General features: G+C 36.7%; 1 protein-coding gene across 1 annotated transcript; it reads right to left on the bottom strand.

Annotated features, from left to right (window-relative positions):
* Positions 1–13331: 13331 nt before the first annotated feature.
* LOC149231441 (beta-1,3-galactosyltransferase pvg3-like) lies at positions 13332–14564 on the bottom strand. The gene has a single exon (XM_089376300.1). The coding sequence runs from the start codon at positions 14404–14406 to the stop codon at positions 13354–13356; it is 1053 nt and encodes a 350-aa protein (XP_089232426.1). The 5' UTR covers positions 14407–14564; the 3' UTR covers positions 13332–13353.
* Between the last annotated feature and the right edge of the window lie 5826 nt (positions 14565–20390).

The following is a 20390-nucleotide window of genomic DNA, read 5'->3' as shown; positions in this document are numbered from 1 at the left end:
GCAGAATTGAGGTGAGGTTTGGGAGACCTATAGGGCATGGATTAGATGGAGGGTGTGATTGCTGGTAAGCCGGCCTACTACTGGAAAACATCTGCTACATAGAAACTGGTAGTCAACCAAGAAAACCAAGCAACCAATGAAATGAGTGCATCCTAGGAAAAACAGAGTTTTGCATTAAAATGGCCTAAACTATGATGTATAGAAGGAAATGCTGGGAAATGTTGTAAGAAAGGAAACCATGCAAAAGGACTATTGTAAATCAGGAAGTGGACATGATAAAGAAGACCTAAAGCAAAGCAAAACTAGACTATCAACCTACTAGAGAGTTGCAAACACTAGAAGTCCTAGGAATGAGGAAAATCTGTGTTTTTGGGGTAGCAAGAGAGTCTTTGCCTCAAATCATGGTCCCGGAGGGAGGAAGAGAGGCCAAGGCACTATTTCTAGCCTTTTGAATCTTCTCTGATGACTACTTAACCTGCTACAGAAAGAACAAATGGAAGCAAGCTACTAAATCATCAAAAGCAACTTATTCTTAACCATAAGAGAAATACATCTAATAGCAAACTAATCTACAAACTGAAGTAAAGCATACAAATACAAGTAAAGAGAAGCTTGGTTTCTTGGATTGGGCCCTAACCCAAGAGCTTCAACCCTCTGAGGTAACTCAGTGCTAGCTCAAAAAGGATTCCATCTTCATTATCAAAGAATAGCAAGATTACATAAAATTGTCATAAAATAGTAAGCTGGAAATTTGAGCAGAGTTTTCATGCCCAGAAAAGTTGACCCTAGTGAGGCCCTAGGCCTCTCTACTTATACATCTGAAGCTACCAATAGCTTCCTTAAAATCAGGGAGGCTTGGCTCCCAAAACTCGAGATAACTATCAATCATCTTCCACTTGCTCGATTGCCTTCTAGTGCATGATTCGGCTGCTTGTACTCCGAGCTTAATGAAGGGGAATTTGAAGTGAGGAGAAATAAATGAGGGGGATTCCCTCCTATAAGTCCTCTCCTCTATCTACTTCGAGTTATTGCTACAATTTGACCACTAGATCCTTGACTTTGACCTCGAAATCCATCAATAATCTGCATTAAATACATGTTAGACCACATGGCATAATAACTAACTCAACTCACCCTATAAGCATAAATATAATCAGAAAATCATACAATAAGCTAAGAGAATGGTTGATTTGACTAAGTTAGGAGGTAAAATGAGCCCATATAATTACCCATTTATGAGGCTCATCAGCTTCTTTCTAGAGTTTTCCATCCTCTGAATCTATTGTCTCCTTAACAGTTCTAGGATCATTATCAGTAATAGATAAAGAAAATTTTGAATAGAAAGTAGATGGACTATACTTTTCTGGCTGCCTTCTCTCTTGAACTGATCTTCTAAAAACTAGAGTTTGTGGCTCTTTCTCTTTTGATTCCTATTCGTTTGTAGAGCCTAATTCTTCCTCCTTTAACTCAAACTCTATCTTCTTCCAATATTGAATGTAGCAAGGGTAAAATAGGATCGGTTGGGGACATGCAACCAAGAGGAGGAATGGTGGATATGTGGGGGGTTGGCGGGAGGGAAAAGAATTAGGAGATGGGCATGTTGTCAAGTGAATGTTAAGCCTATGGGAACTAGTATGGAAGCAGGGCATTGTAGCAAAGGGGGTGTTATCGAAGAGTTCTAAGGGACATCCTACAAGGGGGAGTTGGGATGCAAGGGATGATCCTATGGTGGGGACGCCTAGATCTAGGTGCCTTCTTAGAGGTCCTAGGAATAATCCACTATGTTAACTTCCATTATTGTATACTTGAAGAGATTGAGAGGAAGGAGGTGGATCTATTACTAGTGGAAACACTAGATTAACATGGATAATAAGGTCCATGGCCTTGTGGCTTAAAACTATTTCATTCAATTTTGTGCATATATATAACTATATGTATTATTGAAAATTTAAATAAAATTATAATTAAAAATCATTCTACTTGAAGCATTTTTCCATTACATTTAATCTATGATACAAATTAGGTTTATTTCATGCTATTTAAACCAAATTTATGACACAAACTATGCTTAGGAATTTCATTCTTTTAAGATTGAAGAAGGTTCACAAATTAAAAAAACTCGTTATATTTTATTTTTAGCTTAGGAAACTTAAACTCATAATTTAAAGTAAACATATGTCCTCTTAAACTTTTTCTTTCCTTTTCCACTATTTCAAAATTCCACTAACTATCCCAAACACACAAGTATTTGGAATTTTAGTGTTCTCATACAATTTGTAATTTAGTTTTCTCATACGATTTGTAAAAACATGGTCTGACAATGCTATAGTGAAATTCTTATGATAAAACTAAATTAATAGATTCTTAAGAAGGGTTTTTTAAATAAAATAAAAACATTTTTTGCGGAATGGGATGGATAGTTACATTAATCCCTAATTCAAATAGGAGATTATCAAGCTTTATATTCTTGAAAATATTGCATAAGTTATTAGAATAGCCATTGCATTATAGAAGTATATATTTGCATTTATTTCTCGAAACAAAAAAATAAGTTAGCCGCATACACAGAAATACGACTATTATGTTTGATATTTCTGGAAAAGAAATAAGTTATTTGTATCTGTAAAAATAGAACTATTATGTTTGATATTTCTGGAAATAAATAAGTTATTGTCATGCAAAAAATTAGAACTATTATGTTTGATATTGCTTAAAAATAAATATTTTATTTGTATGCGCGAAAAATATAACTACTGTGTTTGATCTCTTGAAAAAGAAATATGATCTTTGCATGCATGAAAAGTACAACTATGGTGTTGGATTCCTTGAAAAGAAATATGCATGAAAAGAATGACTAATGTATTAGAGGATTATCTATTTTACATGCATGGAAAGAATAGTTATTGAGTGATATTTCTTGAAATAAATGTGTTATTTTGCATACATGAAAAGAATGGCTATAATGACATACTTCTTTGGAGAATTTATGAATTTGCGTACAAGATTGTGTTAACTTTCCTTTAGAAAAAATATAAATTGCATGCGAGAAATGATAACATGTTATGTTACCTTTCACTTGAAAAGATTCTTTTGGGAAAGAAAATGAATTTACATGCACAAAAATCATGGTAATGTACTCATTTCTTTAGAGTATATATATGGATAGTGGTGGATTAATCTTTTAGAAAAGAAGACTTGTATTTGTATGTTTTATTGTATTAGTTTTCTAGAAAAGAAAATAGGTTTTTGCATGCCATATTATGTTGGATTTCCTCGAAAAGGAAGCATGTCCTTGCATGCTCTATTGTGTTAGGCTTTCTTTCAGGAAGATTCTTTTTGGAAAACATATGCATTTGCATGCATAGGAACAACATCCATTGTGTTAGCTTTCTTTTACAAATTTGCATGCACCAAAAGTAATAACTAAAGGGCTAGTTTCTTTTGATAAAGTTTATGTAATCGCATGCACGGAGATCATAATTGATATGTTAGCATAAAGAATGTGTGTTTGTGCGAGGGGAATAATAGTTAATATGGTATTTGTTTATAGACATGCTTTGATCAATATATGCTTATGAGTAATGCATGTACAATGTTGTTAAAGGAAGCATATCGAGATATTGTGTTAAAATTTCATGAATTCACATGAATAGATGATGAAACATCACTAGTATAGATTTATTATTAGTTTGATTAATATTTAATATAATCATGATATCAAAGGTTGTTGACAGTAGTAGTTGCAAGAAAAGACTGCAACATATGTGAAAGATGGATTATGTTTAACATTGTGGCTAGTAAAGAACTAATGATCTATGCAGATTGATCAGTGTCAGATGCAGGATGGTACACTGATGGGAACAACCAGAACGCAAAGATATAGAGATTGAGGATTTGTAGGTAAATGATATCATGATGATTATAAGAGCTTCTAGCTAGATATGTTGTATTTAATATTATATTTATTTGTAAGATTTTATGAAAATGGCCAAGGGATGAACTCCCTTACAAGCCATTGAGTGAGAGGTAAACAACCTCACAAGCGCTTAATAATAAAATTAAACGTTTGTTGGTTTTCACCCTAAGGGCTTTCCAGGGTATATCGGTGTCTAATGATATGCTTGCTTATTGTGCCATTTTCACGATGTTGATTCTGTTGACACCTAATCATCAGGATTGGGTGAATAACTGAAATTGATGTAAATAAATAATGGAGAATATAAATAGTCACCAGGAGATGAAATGAACAGTCTCTCCCTCATGTATATAATAAACACCAACCTAAATGAAATCAATAAATTGAATTTTGTGGTGTTACTAACTGGCCTGACATAGTATCAGAGCCAACTCCATTTTTGGCATCTCCTTCTAGTCTTGTAACTCCCTTCTGTCATTCTTTTGCAGTCTGTCCACTACCCCCTCCACAGTTGCTTCCCATTAAACGCTGCCACTATTTAAATGCTGCAAATCTCTGACATTATTCTCTGCCTTCTGTTGTAACTCCTCTCTCCCGTGACAAGGTCTTTGATTCCCTGGATGTGCACTGATTTCTTTGTATTTCCTCACTATTATACTTGGCCTCAGTTTGCCACTTACGCTTCATACAGTGGCGTGTCTCTTTTATTTTAGAGAACTTGCCGGGATTTATGAAATGCTCCACCATTCCACCATTATACCAAAGCAAATTCACAGTGTTCATGTGCATTGTGCGCGAGGAATTGAATTGGGTATATATATTTATTCATGGTGTGTCGTGACCTGCCCGATCTAGCTATCCAGACAATCTTGTTCACCTTGCATTTCCCACAGCTCCAGAGTTCTATCCTGCATGTTGGATTTATGATTTGGGTCTTTCAGTCACCTCAATTTGGGTAAAGCTGGGTCTATTTGTGGGTGTAGTGGGCATCATTTTATGATCAAAGCTTCTGAATTGTTGGGTACTTTTCCTTTTGGGCTTCAGTCTGATTCTGCTATCTGGTCGAGTTCTAGCTGGGTATTTTTGATCTGTAATCCAGTCAGATATTTTTTAACTATTTGCCAATTTCCCACAAATTTGTTTTGGATCTAATAACTGACTATGCCGAGGAAAGGAGAATGAAAATACGTTGTTGCTGAAGAAGACCTCCACGCAGTGTAACCATGGTGCCTCAACTATTGGGAAGCCCAGCCAAATGAAGGGAGCTCGGAGCCCATGCGTTGATATATCGCGTGGTGCGTGGTGTGCTTGTGATTGAAGCAAAACAGTGAGCGTGGACCTCATTGTTATACCGCTGCCCCATATATTGAACGCTGGTATTAGTTCTTGTATCGACCAGTGCTGCTATTAATTACATTATTTACATTAAGTCTGTTGAACGCTGCCACATATATTGAAGTTTGTTGTATTTACGCTGCCTTAATACACAGTCTTGGTGTATTACATTGATCGTTGGTCTGACCATATATTGAACGCTGGTATCACCATATGCTGCCCCACTTGTGTATGCGTTGAAGTGTTTTTTTGCATATAAAAATCGTTGAATGCCATGTGTTGAATAGAGTTTTTTAAAAACAAGGTTGTGGGTCAAAGCACTGTGGCATGAAGCGTTGAATGCGCTGTACAATTTTGTGTATTTACAGTCTTGGGTATTGAAATTTGATGTCCAATTGAATTTGTTGTCCAGTCATATCATAATTATATTTTTTTCCCATTAAGAGTAAAATTTTGTAGCAAAACTTTTTGTTACAGTATGCATTCAATCATATCCATTGTGCGAATAGTTTTCACTAGCAAAGAGAACTATCCTGAGTGGTCCCAGATGATAAAACACACCCTCATTTTCAATGAGTTGTGGAAAGGAGTGTGTATTGGAGACAGAGACAAATAGCCAGAACAGCCTACCTCAGACAAAGAGCTCGCCATTTGGGAAAATAAGAACAACAAAGCATATGCATTAATTGCAGCATCTGTAAGTGAAGAGGTGAGTCACCATATTACGCCATTTTCAACTGCTTTCAAAGCCTTACAAAAGTTGAAAGAACTATATGACTCACATTCTGCACTTGAAGTTGTTTAACTCATGATTAAACTCTTCACTCTTGAATTGCAAAATAATGATCCTCTTGCTCTTGCATCCGAAGTAAAGTCTATAATGCATGATATCCAAGACACTAAAATTGATTTGGATATTCCTCTTATCGCTTTTCTCAAGGCACTTTATGCTACTTACTCCAATTATCTTGAGTCATTGCAAGAAAATGGAAATCTTAACGACATTACCTTTGACTCTCTTGTGAAAAAATTTGCTGAAAGAGAGAAAGATTTTGGAAAGAAGACAACCCCTAAATCTTTTGAAGAGGCTGTGTGCCTTGCTCATAAGGAAAAGCATCCTGCTCAAGATTCTTCCAGAGGAAGAGGTGGTCGAAGAGGAAGAGGAAGATATTTCAGAGGCAGGGGGGACAGACACTCTCAAGGAGAAAAGGCAAATTTTCATTGCGTACGCTGCAAAAGAAATGGATCACATGATGCCTCTACATGCAAGTTACCATGGGAGAAAATTGAGTAGCAAAGAAACCAACAAAAAGGTAAAACTAATGACACAGACAAAGGTAAAGCACCTGAATCTGCTCACTATGTTGTGGCACAATGAATATTGGAGTAAATGAAGATTTATTTAATGCTTCACTTGCTTCTTGGAAAAATGATTTGTTGCTTGATTCAGGAGCAACTTGCCACATGACTCATAGAAAAGATTTTTTTGAAGAATTTACTGACTATGTTGATGGAGCAGTATACTTTGCAGACCAATCAAAAATCAAGCCATTAGGGCTTGGCACAATTAGGCTTAAATTGCCCGGTCTTCCAGACTTTCTTCTGCATCATGTTCTATATCTCCCACAATTGAAGAGAAACTTACTGTCCTTGGTCCACATCTGCCAGCAAGGTCACTCCATTCATATGTTTGATGGCAAGCTTGAGGTGAGAAAAGCATCTGACCACTCACTTGTCATGAGGGGAATAGAAGAAGAAAGGCTTCTCAAGCTGCAAGGTACCTCTACTCGTGCACAACATTTCTCATATAATTCTCATTATGAAGAAGGTACACTTCCATCAAGTTTATTATGCCATGCTAGATTTGGACATTTGAACTATGACAACCTTTGCTTGTTGAAGAAAAATGGTGTTGCTGGTTTGCCTACAATTCCTAGGAAATTTAAGCAATGTGATGCTTGCATTCTAGGAAAGCATAGCAAACAGTGTTTTCATGATTCACATTCAAGAGCACATGGAAAAATTGAACTCATTCATTCAGATTTATGTGGTCCAATGCATGTTCCTTCTGCAAATGGAAATAAATATATGATGACATTTATTGATGACTACACCATAATGTGTTGGGTTTATTTATTGAAGAACAAATCTGATGCTTTTCAAACATTCAAGAAATTTCATAAATGGATTGAAAATGATGCACAATGTCATATTGGGTCTATTCGCACTGATAATGGAAAAGAATACACATCAAATGAATTTGAAAACTATCTTTGCCAACATGGGATCAAACATCAAGCAACCGTGCCTTATAATCCCCAATAGAATGGTGTAGCTAAAAGAATGAATAGGACAATATTAAATATGGTACGATCCATGCTCTTCTTCAAAAATGTAAAGATAATGTTTTGGGCTGATGCTGTTCTATGTGCTGCATATATAAAGAATAGATGTCCATCTAACGCTATTAGAAACAAGACTCCATATGAAATGTGGGATGGGCATGTTCCTTCAGTAAAGCATCTTAAGATCTTTGGTTCCACCTGTTATGCCTTGATACCAAAGGTACATAGAAACAAACTTGGTGCAAGAAGTCGTAAGTGTGTCTTCCTGGGGTATTCAAACACATCCAAAGCATACCTTCTCTATGATGAAGTCAATAAAAAGTTTGATGTATCTAGAGATGTAATTTTTCTTGAATCATCCAAAACTGACAATGTTGTTGAGCGACAACTTGATCGCTTCGATAGATTCGCAAATGCAAAATCATTTCAAGAATTTGATAATCAGATTCCACATCTTGAAGGGGGGATTCCTATACTAGATCAACATGTGGAATCTTCTTCTAAAGAACTCTCTCCCCCACATGAAACTCCAACAACGGATGATGCTTTAAGTGAAGTGATTGATAGAATTGGAAGAATCAATCTTGATTCAGTCCCAACTCAGGCAACGGAGAAGCCTGGACCATATGAGAAAGGTCCCCCAAAGTGGCTGATAAAGACACTTGAAAGTGTTCATCCTGATGAAGTTGGAAAGATAGGAACTAGAAATTCAAACCGACAAAATGGAGGTGATGTAGATGACTCTAATTCACTTGTTGATATGGATGTTTCTTATGATTGTGAATTGAACTTGTCTATAGATTTCGAACCAAATTCCTTCAAAGAAACTACTTCTCATGATGAATGGAAAGAAGCGATGCAAAAGGAGTATGATGCCCTCATAAAGAATGGCACTTGAAAGTTGGTTGATCCTCCATTAGGAACCAAACCAATTGGCTGCAAGTGGGTCTACAAGAACAAGTATAAAGCTGATGGCTCACTTGACAAGCACAAAGCCAGGCTTGTGGCAAAAGGTTTTGCATAGAAGTAAGGGGTTGATTATGAGGAGACTTTTGACCCCACAAAAAAATGGGCTACCATCTAGACACTCTTTGCCTTAGTAGCTCAGAACGGTTAGAAAGTCCATCAAATGGATGTAAAAATTGCTTTCTTGAATCGAGATCTAAAAGAGAATGTTTTTATGTCCCATCCTGAAGGATTTATAGTGAAAGGACATGAACATAAAGTATGTAAACTTGTGAAATCCTTGTATGGCCTAAAACAAGCACCGCAAGCCTGGTATGAAAAACTAACTGAGCATCTTGTGAAACTCAATTTCAAACATTATGATCTTGATGATGCAACTTTACTTGTCAAGAAAGTTGGAAAAACAATTGTATAACTTGTGGTATATGTAGATTATCTTTTGATGACAGGGAACAATGAAAGCTACATTGCATCCATAAAGAAGGAACTAGGGAGAATTTTTGAAATGACTGATTTGGGCTATGTTCATTGCTATCTTGGTATTGAAGTAACTCAACATCCGAAGTCCATATTTCTTTCTCAAAAGAAGTACATTGGAGATCTGTTGAACATGTTTGGCATGACAGAATGCAATCCTCTTACTACTCCATGGAACAAAACATAAATATCACATCTATTGAAGGAAAAGAATTTGAGGATGCAACAAAGTATATACAGCTTGTAGGAAGTCTCAACTACCTAACTACTACCAAACCAGACATTTCGTTTGTTGTTGGAATCCTCTCCAGATTTATGCAAAAGCCTTGTGAGGGACATTGGTCTGTTGCAAAAAGAGTTTTAAGGTACTTGAAGGGAACTCAAGACTTTGGAATCAAGTATACACGGGTGGATGACTTCAGCTTGATTGGATACTCTGATTCAAACTTTGATGGAGACAAGGAAACAGGGGCATCTACTTCAGGATATGCTATGAGTCTTGGATTAGGAGTTGTCTCCTGGAGATCACACAAATAATTAGTTCCAGTAGATTCCACAACAGAAGCAGAATACATGGCAGCAACTGAGGCAACAAAAGAAATTATGTGGCTTAGGAAAATTCTTGAATATTTGCAGATAAAACAAGTACAATCAACTCCACTCATGATTGACAATACCTCTACAATAAAGTTGGACAAGAACCCAAAGTTCCATGATCGAACGAAGAACATCAATACTAAATATCATCTGATTCGACATCATGTTGAGGCCAAAACAATCCATCTTTGCCATTGTTCCACAAATGAGCAAATTGCAGACGTCTTCACCAAAGCGCTTGGAAGAGAAAAGCTTGAAAGATTCAAAACGATGCTTGGACTCACGAACATCCCTTCAGATTAAGGGGGAGAATGTTGACACCTAATCATCAGGATTGGGTGATAATTGAAATTGATGTAAATAAATAATGGAGAATATGAATAGTCACCAGGAGATGAAATGAACAGTCTCTCCCTCATGTATATAATAAACACCAACTAAATGAAATCAATAAATTGAATTTTGTGGAGTTACTACCTAGCCTGACAGATTCCTTGCATGATATGAGATTTAAATTATAAAGAATGTGATTAACTAACTAAGTTAAAAGAGTTATGGAATTGATGCAAGGTTACATTAGGAAGTTTAAGTTAATATGCTAAAATAGTGGCAGTTAATGGTTACGTAACTTACTATTCCTTTACTAAATATTACTCTATGTAATGATGTTGGTTTATCTAATGATCATTGAAAGAATATGGAAAGTAATTCTGAAAGTTACACGTTGGTAGATGTTGTACAAATTTTCCAACTCCATACATTTTCATTCGAAGTTACTGGGGGATGTTATATATATATATATATATATATATATATATATAGCAATCGAATAACACATTGTTGGGAAAATATACATTCATGGGTGCTTTTCATCCCAAACAAATGCACTGTTGGAGATGTTAGTAGTAACTTGTCTGTAGGGACCTTAAGCTCTAGCGGTAGTATAGATTCTATCAAACACACTAACAACTATCCCTAAAACCAATAAGCCAGAAGATGTCAATCTAAGAATGCAAAAATAAGGACATTATAGATTCTATCAAACACACTAACAACTATCCCTAAAACCAATAAGCCACAAGATTTTAATCCAAGAATGCAAAATAAGGACTAAGTCTAAAACAAATCATGCAAATGACCACAGCCTTCAAATTGGTGGGGAGGCCACTAGCAAATCCCTTTACCTCGATCCTGTAGGATGGAATTTGAATATCAACACCTATAATCCATAGGTTCCAATGTGAAAATGGTCTGTCATTGGTTCTACATGCAATGTTTATCACTTCTAGAGGTGGCACTCTTACAAACAACCATGAACATTAAAGAATATCATTATCCTTTAAGTTATGGTATAGTTTAAGCTCTAGTATATTAGCTATGATATTTTCCTACCTCATATACCTAACTAATGAGGACAACAGATAGTCAACACACACTATCTCAAAGTGTCATAATAGTGTGGGATGAATCCTTTGTTTTTCAACGCTCTAAAGGAACTATGGTTTGGGTCAAATTACACAATTGTCAAAAAGAAACCTAACTTAGAAATAAATCCAAAATTTATTACTACAATTGCTCCAAATCCCCAAAAAATGAGCTATTCACCTCCTTTAAATTAGTTTAGATGTAATTAAGATTAGATTATTAGGTCATATATCATGATAGACTAACTCACATAATTAACCCTATTGCTAAAAACATTAAAATACAATTTTCCCTAATAAAATCACTTTCAATTAATCACCATGCAACATTAAACTCTCACTTAAATATTTTAGAATCACTTTAAATTTATAACATTAAATTTAGAATTGAACAACATGTTTCATTTCCATCATCTTCGATAACTAACAATATAATATTCAAATCACTCTTCACATCTTATTGACATCAATTAATAAGTCCAAAGTCATGGAAACAAAAGACTCAATATAACTTTAAAAAACCTACCATTCTTATTACTGCCTAAAATAATAAAAACTTTACACAACAACAATTTTTAAACTATTCTCGATATTTACTACCATTAAATAAAATTATAAACCTAAACAATAAATAAATAGAATATTACCAATTTTTATTATTTCATTTTATTAATAATAATATCATAATATTTTAATACATAATACAATTTATTCGAAACTTTATTTTCACAAATAAAAATGGAAACAAATGTATAGAAAATAATATCAACTTAGAAATATCATTATGTGGAACAAAGCATTATCATTCTTGCAAATAAGCCTAACACATTATCATTAGTGCAATTGAGCATAAAAAAATGAAGGATCGTATGACTATTAAATTTAAACATCCATTTATAAAATTTTATTATGAAAAGCTACTCATAAACAATGTGCTCAATCCAAATGGTGTTGCTTAGTGAAACCATCTTTAGTGCTCAATTCCAAATGGTGTTGCTTAGTGAAACCATCTTTAGTTGCAGTGGCTCTAATTTATGTTACATCGTTATATCAAGGTATTTTTCACACCCATTTATAAAATTTAATTATGAAAAGATAACGGTAAGCAAGGTGTTAAATCCCAAATGGTGTTGCTCAGTCACAACCATCCAATCTAATCGAGGAAATTGAGAGAAACAAATAAAATAAAATAATATAATATATATCTATTGCATTTAACATGAGAATTCGAAGTGAACAGCTCACAAGGTGCAGTTCAATTGATGGTGGCGGTGATATAAAATATTATGTAAAAATGAAATTTAAAGTTGCAATAAAACATGAAAATTTGAACATAGAGAATAGGTTTAATCTCATATAATCATAAATTAAAATGTAAATGAGATATCTTAAACTTGAATATAATGTTTAATTATAATCTAGCCATGAAATTAAACGGTAGAGTATAAACTTCATTATCATTATTAGCCCAGGGTCTTTTAAGTGGCAGATGAAAATAATTCATGTGCAATCTTAATCATAATCTAGCCATAAAATTAAATGGTAGCTTGTAAACTTAATTATCATTATTAGCACAAGAGTTGTTGAAGTGGAGGAAGCAAATAATTCATGTAATCTGCTTGTAAATATTGTGTTAGGGATGAGATGAGAGACCAGGACTTGAAAGTCCTATGAAAAGTTCAATCCAACCATTTAGAGCCCACATCACTAGCATTCATTAAAGATCCACTAATGACTAATTAAGAATCTCAGGGAGAAGCAAACATTCCATTAGTCCACAACCATATTAGAATCCGGAAAAACTAAATTTCTTATCCTTTTAAAGGCTAATTTTATGTTTCATCAACAAAAATGTGTACATGGATGTCAAGCATACAAAAAGAGTATATAGAGGTTAATATTTTTTAGAAAGCCAAAATTCTTATTGCTAAGTTAAATTAATTCTCATCAACTCCATTGTGAAACATGGCGTCCGAAAAGGCCAAAAAAAGTGTGGGAGGAAAGAGTGTATTTTTCGTTGTTCACATTTTATTAGCTCTTGAGATAATCTATTTAGCGAAGGATTTGTGGAGAAGCTGGGAGCGTTTATTGTGAGGCTTCACAAAAAAAAACCAAACACATCAACCAGATGAAAAAACAATTTGTCCCATATACTATCTTTAGCTTTATGAACATTAAAATAATTTTCTTTCTTTCTTTGACTCGGCAAGAAATTAAACAAATTACAGAAACCAATTATAATTTTCCAAACTTAAAAAAATCCCCTCACATGAGATCTCCATTAAACCTGAGATTACAGATGATACAACTTGGACTCCTTTACTGCAGAATTGACATTAAAGTATTTCAGCACTTGAAACCACCTCTCCCTGTCCTTGAGCTTGTGAACTGCAATAGTATCAGGAACCAAGTCATGGGCGCAAGCAGGAATATCACTGCCAGGGAAGTTATAAATGGCGGGCTTAGCATTAAACCTATTCTTGCCCTTGTTCCCTTCATTCAACCAGATCCCGATTAGCATATCCTCCACCCCATCTCTCTTGTTCTTGGCAATGGGAGAGCTCTGAATCCACTCCACCAGATCCCAAGACAGAGCATACCCCATGCCAGCCATGTAATCCCTGAAGGGATCCTGGCTCCCACAGGGAATAACGAAGCCATAGTAAGTGTCCTCCCTGGGCAGAGGCTTGAGCGACTGAGCCAACTTATCATAACGAAAGTAGATATCGTCATCCACTTTCATGACATAATCGTAGCGAAGTCCCATGGTGGGCAGGCTTGAAAAATAGGTATAACTCTTCCCATTATTCATGTTCTCCTCGCAATCCAGAATTATGATATCATTGTATCTCATGATTTCCAGAGGCACCAGGATTCTCTGGTCGTCCTTGTACAGACTACAGAACACAAATTTCACATCAATTCTAGCTAGGGGAGTGGATTGTATTCCATAGACCATGCGAAGAAAATGCCTCCTCTCGTATAGATCTGCACGAGTGAGGACTCCCAGCAGAATGCTGAAGGGGGGATCCTGATCAGGCCTCGGTTGCAATGGAGGACTGAGCTCTGATTCATGGCTGCAGTCCCCTGTTTTGTTGGGTTCAACATATGCAGGGCAGGTGCAGTTGATGAAGATCTGGGCTCCTCGAACATTGATGCTCGACGAACTTTCATTGTCAGATTTTACAACAATGATGGAATTCGAATCTGTAATCCCCGAGTCTTGCTCTCTGGGCCTCGTTGTATTGCTGAGAAGTATTTCTTTGAAGCCTGTGCTGTTCATGGAGATGATTACACAGACCAGGCCTGTGAGTGCCAAAGCCAAGAACAGCACTCCTGCCCTCATTATGGTGAAGGAGGGGGATGAATTGACGATGTGTTCCGTAGTCCCCCAACCCAGTTGGGAGCAGAGCCGAGGGGATTGAAGTCAAAATGGCACATGGGGGAGGGCAAGATGTAATGCGCGTATTCATGCACAATAATAATAATAATAAAGTATCCAGAAAACGCCATTATCGTTCTGTAAGATACCTTGTGACTCCATTTTCTTCCTCCTCCCCCGCCGCATGCTACTGCTACGGCTTTGTTTTTTAACGTCGTTCTCACGAACTCCCTGCACCCCCTAGGAAAAACGAAATTTGAAGTTTTATTAATTCTCACAATGTCCTTCACTAGATCGTTAGTTATTTAGGAAGCAACCAACAAAATCAATTAGAATAGTGAAACAATACCTTTGCATGTGCTCAACCATAAAATAAGTTGCAATGTAAGTCACCATAGGATTTATAATTTTATGATCCCTATGCTTTACATTCTTAAATTTTTAAGAACTTAACTATTATCCCTGTCAGGCCATGAATTTTATTTGTTTAAATGCTATTTTCTTTTCTATTTTGTTATAATGTTAGTAAAAGTTGTTTGTTTGGTGTACATTTCATTTGCTTGTTATAACCGCAATTGAATATTGGCTATTACTCATTAACAATTGTGGTTGAATAGTGTTCAATATATGACATAAAAGAAGCAACCCAAAACCGTAGTATAGAAAGAAGGAATGGTATGTATCTTCTCCCTATGGATGCTATTTATTAGCGTGTAATTAGTGGTGCAAAGGAATGTCTAAAAAGAAGATAAGAATTTTGATAATTACTTATTAAAATTTTGGGTTGATATAAAATTGGTATAGGAAAAGAGGTAAAATCAAAGTTTGATAAGGGAAATGAAAATGATATTGATTTTGGAATGAAGGTTATTTTTGAAATTAATTTAGAAATTGGAGGTTATTTGAAAGCTTGTATTTTTAAATGGCTTAAATCTTTTTATTGGTTGTATAACTCTTTTGGAAGTTACCTAAGGTGTTTGCATCAGCTAGATTTTTTTAAGAAGGATGCTTTGATTTAGTAAGCAAGGTGAAAGGCCAAATCAAGGCAAGGAAAAAGCAAACTAGTGAATAAAGGTTTTGATTTGGCTATTAGGGCTAATCACCAAATTGGTTAAAGGGACTAGATGAATAGGTAAAGGGAGGCCTTGATTTTCAAATAGTCATAAAGAAAAGTTTTGGTATGACTTAGTGAAATTCGAAAGGAGGTAAAAAAACACTTAAACAAAAAGTCAAAGCTAAGGGTTGAACAAAAGGGGGAGAAATCTAAGTGTTCAAAGAATGATAGAATGATTTGATTTAGACATATCCACACAATGGTAGGAGTAATCCCTTATTATGAAATCAAGACGTGTTGTCAATCTAAGGTGTTAGCGCTGGAATCTACCTTAGGCTGAAGGAAGGCGAGACTCAAGGCCACATCAAACCAAGCTTAGCCTCGTAGCTAGCCCTACGAGGACAAGAGAGGGCTCTCTCCGGGTCTATCTCGGCAAAAGGTCTTCAAAGGAGCTGAGATAACTTATAATGGATATTGATTTTAGGCTAGTAAATGGATAGGTAGGTTTGATTTAAATTTTTTTGGGGTTTTGTTGGAGAAAAGGGAAAAGACAAATTTGGGCTCGGGGATGAGACCAAATCTTTGCAGAATTCGAGTTGGGGCAAGGTAGGTAGTAGCTTTAATGCTTTTTGATCATACGTATGGATGGATCAGAATGACAAGGAGCTGAAAAGGGCAAGGGGAAACAAGGATCCTCTCCAGATTGGTGAAAACATATAAAACTAAACAAATTTAAAGGCAGAGCACTGAAATCAATGGATTCAACGTCACTTACTCATTCATTTAGTTTCAGAAGCAAAAGAAGGGAATGGCATAGATTAAAACATTAAAGAACTTACAAATAACTGAGAGAACACACCATCAAAACTAAAAACCACATGAATCCCAATAGGTGCTGCAAAACCTCTGATCTTTCCTTATCCAAAATGCAGAAGATATGTACAATAGTGTGCCAAAACTTTCCCAATGGTCCAACCCTTGCTACTGACTGAAAATCTACATAATATAGACCATGCCAACCTATCTCCTAGCCTCTAGGGGTTGAGCTCCTCCTTCTAGGAGCAGTTTGAACTAATTCCAAACATAGAGCTGAAAACTAGGCATCCAAACAACCTGCCTCTAAAAGAAGGGAAACTGATTCATTACATTAAATTTTTGCTATTTTGTGAATGAATAATCTAGAATAGGTAAATAAGTGCCAAAGTTACATCATATACATCAAATTACATCAATATAAGTCACATACTACATCACAAAGTGAAACTAGTGAAAACTGGCTGAATTCCTGAGCTGGAAGATGAAAATTTGCCCAAAAATCTCTATGCGCTGCACGCCTGAGCTCTACGCGTAGCGCACCTTCCAGCCTGCTTTTGGGGCACTTCCTGACATCAAAATCAAGCTCACAATAGCTGGTTGGAAAGCCCTGGATGTCTGCTATCCATCCCAAGTGGAATTTCCGAATTTGGAGCTCATTTGCCCCTTCAAAATTTCATTCTCCCACAAGTACTTCCTGCTGGTGCAAAAGGTGGCAGAAAGGTGATTTTCATGGTGTTTTTGACCCTTTATATCATCTAGAACTTGATGAAATGCCTTGGCCATACTAGAGCATGCATAACTTACCATGACAAATCCAAAACTATAAAGTTTTCCTCCAGCAAGTGTCCCAATCATAAGCGAGCGCGTCGACGCTCTACGCGTTGGGCTGAAAAATCTGTTTTGCAAGCCAAAAATTTCAAAATGACAAAAATTTCTCCGAATTTGCTCAAATTCGGAGCGAAGACCCTCCATCATGTATCATGCTCAGCCACCGAAGCCTCAGCCAAAATCCGAAGTGGATTAGGCCTCTTTCGCCGTTTTAGTGCTCTGCTCAACCTCCTTTTCAAAATCTTTATTTTTGCTTTGCCGACGTGCATGCGAGCCCAATAGTGATGTTTCATATGACAGAGCATGTCTTTGTCTCTATTGGCCTTCGCCAACAACTCCTCCAGATGTCGATTGATTTTCTCAAGCCAAAATTGTCGCTCAAAAGGTGTCAAATCGCCACGTCTTTTCCGGGCCAACCTTCGGTCTTCACGGATTTGTCGCAGCTCTATAAGTGTGTGCTGGTCCTCTAGCTGCTTATTGCGCTGCTCCAAAAATTTGATCAGACATTTTGCCTTCAGCAACTTCTCATTCAAGCTGTCAATCTCAGCCTTCTGCTTTTGGATGATCTCTTTCAATTTCAAGCCAGGATAGCTCCCATCCACATCACTGAGTGTAACATCAATATCATGGCCTCCTAATGGGCTCTCCTCATGCATCGGCCTCTTGCCTCTGTCCTGAACCTGTACCTGTGCTGAAGAAGAAGGCGAGACCCCTTCCATGCCATGTGGAGATAGTACTCGTCGTGTAGCTGCAAATAAGGCCCCGTGGCCTCGCTGGTATGTCACATACACTGGAGCACTAATATGCTCGGTCTCAGGAATGTCAAACTGATGTGAAGGCTCTCCCTCATCATGAACTACCTCGGGAGGTGGCTGTAGCGCTGTGAAGAAGTCACAGGAGATGAAATCCTCCCAAGTAATGCCCTACTGTGTGAGCTGTTGTACCACAATGATTTTGATCAGCGCGTAATGATATATACTTCTATGCTGTTGTGTTGGGGTCTTCCTCTGTACAAGATATGTCATCCTCTCTATATTGCGATACATGAAGTATGGAATGCTCATCATACGTACCCTCGTGAAATGCATCAACAAACGAATATGGTACATATAGAGGCGCGAGAATCTGCCCTCACAACTGAAATATCGAATGATAAGCTTCATCAAGGGTGCAAACTCATCCTTTAGAAATCTGAATGGAAATACCCTGCTTAGCTGCCTTATAAACCCAGGTTTGATGTATGGCTCATAGTAGAATTTATCTAGCTGTTGTCTTTTGTTCCATTCCTCTCCTACATTTGGTATTCCGGTGGCCTGAGCAATGGTTTCTGGTGAAAGAATGAAATCTACTCCGACAAGATTTACATGGCCATCATGTAAGTGTAGAAAAAATAGACAAGCTAGCTCATGATGATGCTGAGTTTGTGAAATCAACTCACAATAGTGGTAACATGACTGATAGCGAAAACAATCCATTGCAAGCGAGCAAGCATGCAATTGAGCCAAAGAAGTAGGTTCCTCCCTGAGATGCTTACCACTTTTGCCACTTTTATGAGACCTCTGTGGTACATTAATTTATGCTATGGAATCATTGTCATACTCTTGTTCATAAACTGAATCCATCTCTGACATTGTGTTGAAATCAGACTGTTTGCAAAATGTATGCTGATATAGGTATAGTGAAGACAAAAATTTCAGTGTATGCTTTACTCCTCAACTGTGTCACATGTGTTTCAAAGTATCATAGGAAAGCCATAATGAGAATAGTTTTGTCAAATGAGTTTGCCAAAAAAAAAAAGTGTGAAAACGACAAAGGCTGTGATAATGACAGCAGTGATGTAATGGCAAAGAGAGGGTGTGAGGCCAAGGTTAAAAATAAGCATGAACACCACTGAAAAGAGATGACACAGGCATATATTAACCCACACAGTCCCTAAGAAGTTTTTGGCTTCGTATGCTTCAAACCCTAAGAAGTGAATTTGGAAATCAACATAGGGTTTTACATTTCACACTTTTTTCTCCACATTCAACACACCATAACCATGACTAAAATTCACTGAGCAATCATAAAGGACCTACTTGCAAGCAGTTGGAGGTGATTTGGCATGAATCTGGACGAAGGAGCAAAAATTTTTGGCTCTGAATTTGTATGTGTAGCGCGCTTACCTAATGCGTAGCGCGCTCCCAATGCGTAGCGCGCATGTAATTTTGCATAGGCCGGTGAAGCCCAGTGCATAGTGCGCCTTCTCTGTGCGTAGCGCGCACTTCCCCTTCAACTCCACAACCTCGAAACTCTTCCACTTTGTCTTCAACACTCTAACTCGGTTTTGCTTTAGGAAATTTGTGAAAATGATTTGTTTTCCATGCTTTATATGGGTTGCAAAATATCTCATATAAAATATCTCATTAAACCATAACCCACTTTTATAATGTTTGGCTTTTGGCACTTTATCATTTAATGCAATTCTGTCTTTGGCTTTTCACATCTTTTTTTTTTTTTTTTTTCTGAATCTTGGACTGATGAAATGTCTTGATTTTTTGCAGAGATTTTGGCATTTGGCTTTGGCAAACATCAGAGGCTTGCTGTGAAACTTCTTATGGTGAAACAGATACATCAATATTACACAAACTAGATTTGATAGTTTCCAATTCAAAACAGAGTTTTGAACTAAAAATGTCTTCAAATGTTTTTTTGATGGAAAACTTTCGAAACCAGCCTCATGGCCTGCGAGCTTTTATCACATGTATCCAAAGACTTGAAACCCTAGACTCTAGGACTAAAGACTCTTTTTAACAAAAATAATCATTTGTGACCATGATGACGTGACCTGAACTTCAGTGATTTTTGAGGAATTTTAATTAGCCCTGCAGGTACAAGCATGAGGAAAGACAAGACGACTAGACCCTCTCGTCAGTCAATGGCATGCCCCTAGCGAAATGCAACGAAGTGGAATGAGCGAGACACCTAAGAATGATATGCAAAAAAGCGAACAGATCTCTGACGGAGGGCTGTAAGGACCGACTCTAACATTGGCTCCAATGGGGATGGTAGCTCCAAAGAGGTGCCAAGAACGACAGATCTCTGGGATAGCTAGACAGTGCCTTTCATCCATTGGGCTATGGAGTCATTATTTCAACAGACAACACAAAATCTTTTGACATATTTATTGACTGAAAACTTAACTGAAGACTGACTGAGACCAACTCCGACTTAAAACTAAACTGACTTAAAACTGAAATCTTTCTTCAGA

The sequence above is a fragment of the Pinus tabuliformis genome, chromosome J (assembly GCF_031772625.1).
Source record: "Pinus tabuliformis cultivar Carrire ecotype Pingquan chromosome J, CPIR1, whole genome shotgun sequence".
Taxonomy (NCBI): domain Eukaryota; kingdom Viridiplantae; phylum Streptophyta; class Pinopsida; order Pinales; family Pinaceae; genus Pinus; species Pinus tabuliformis.
Note: the sequence above shows the minus strand (reverse complement) of the source record. Positions and strands in the feature narration are given on the sequence as shown.

What these genes read in the sequence shown, in the direction of transcription:
- LOC149231441 (XM_089376300.1), bottom strand. Translation starts at nt 14,406, where the DNA reads ATGAGGGCAGGAGTGCTGTTCTTGGCTTTGGCACTCACAGGCCTGGTC.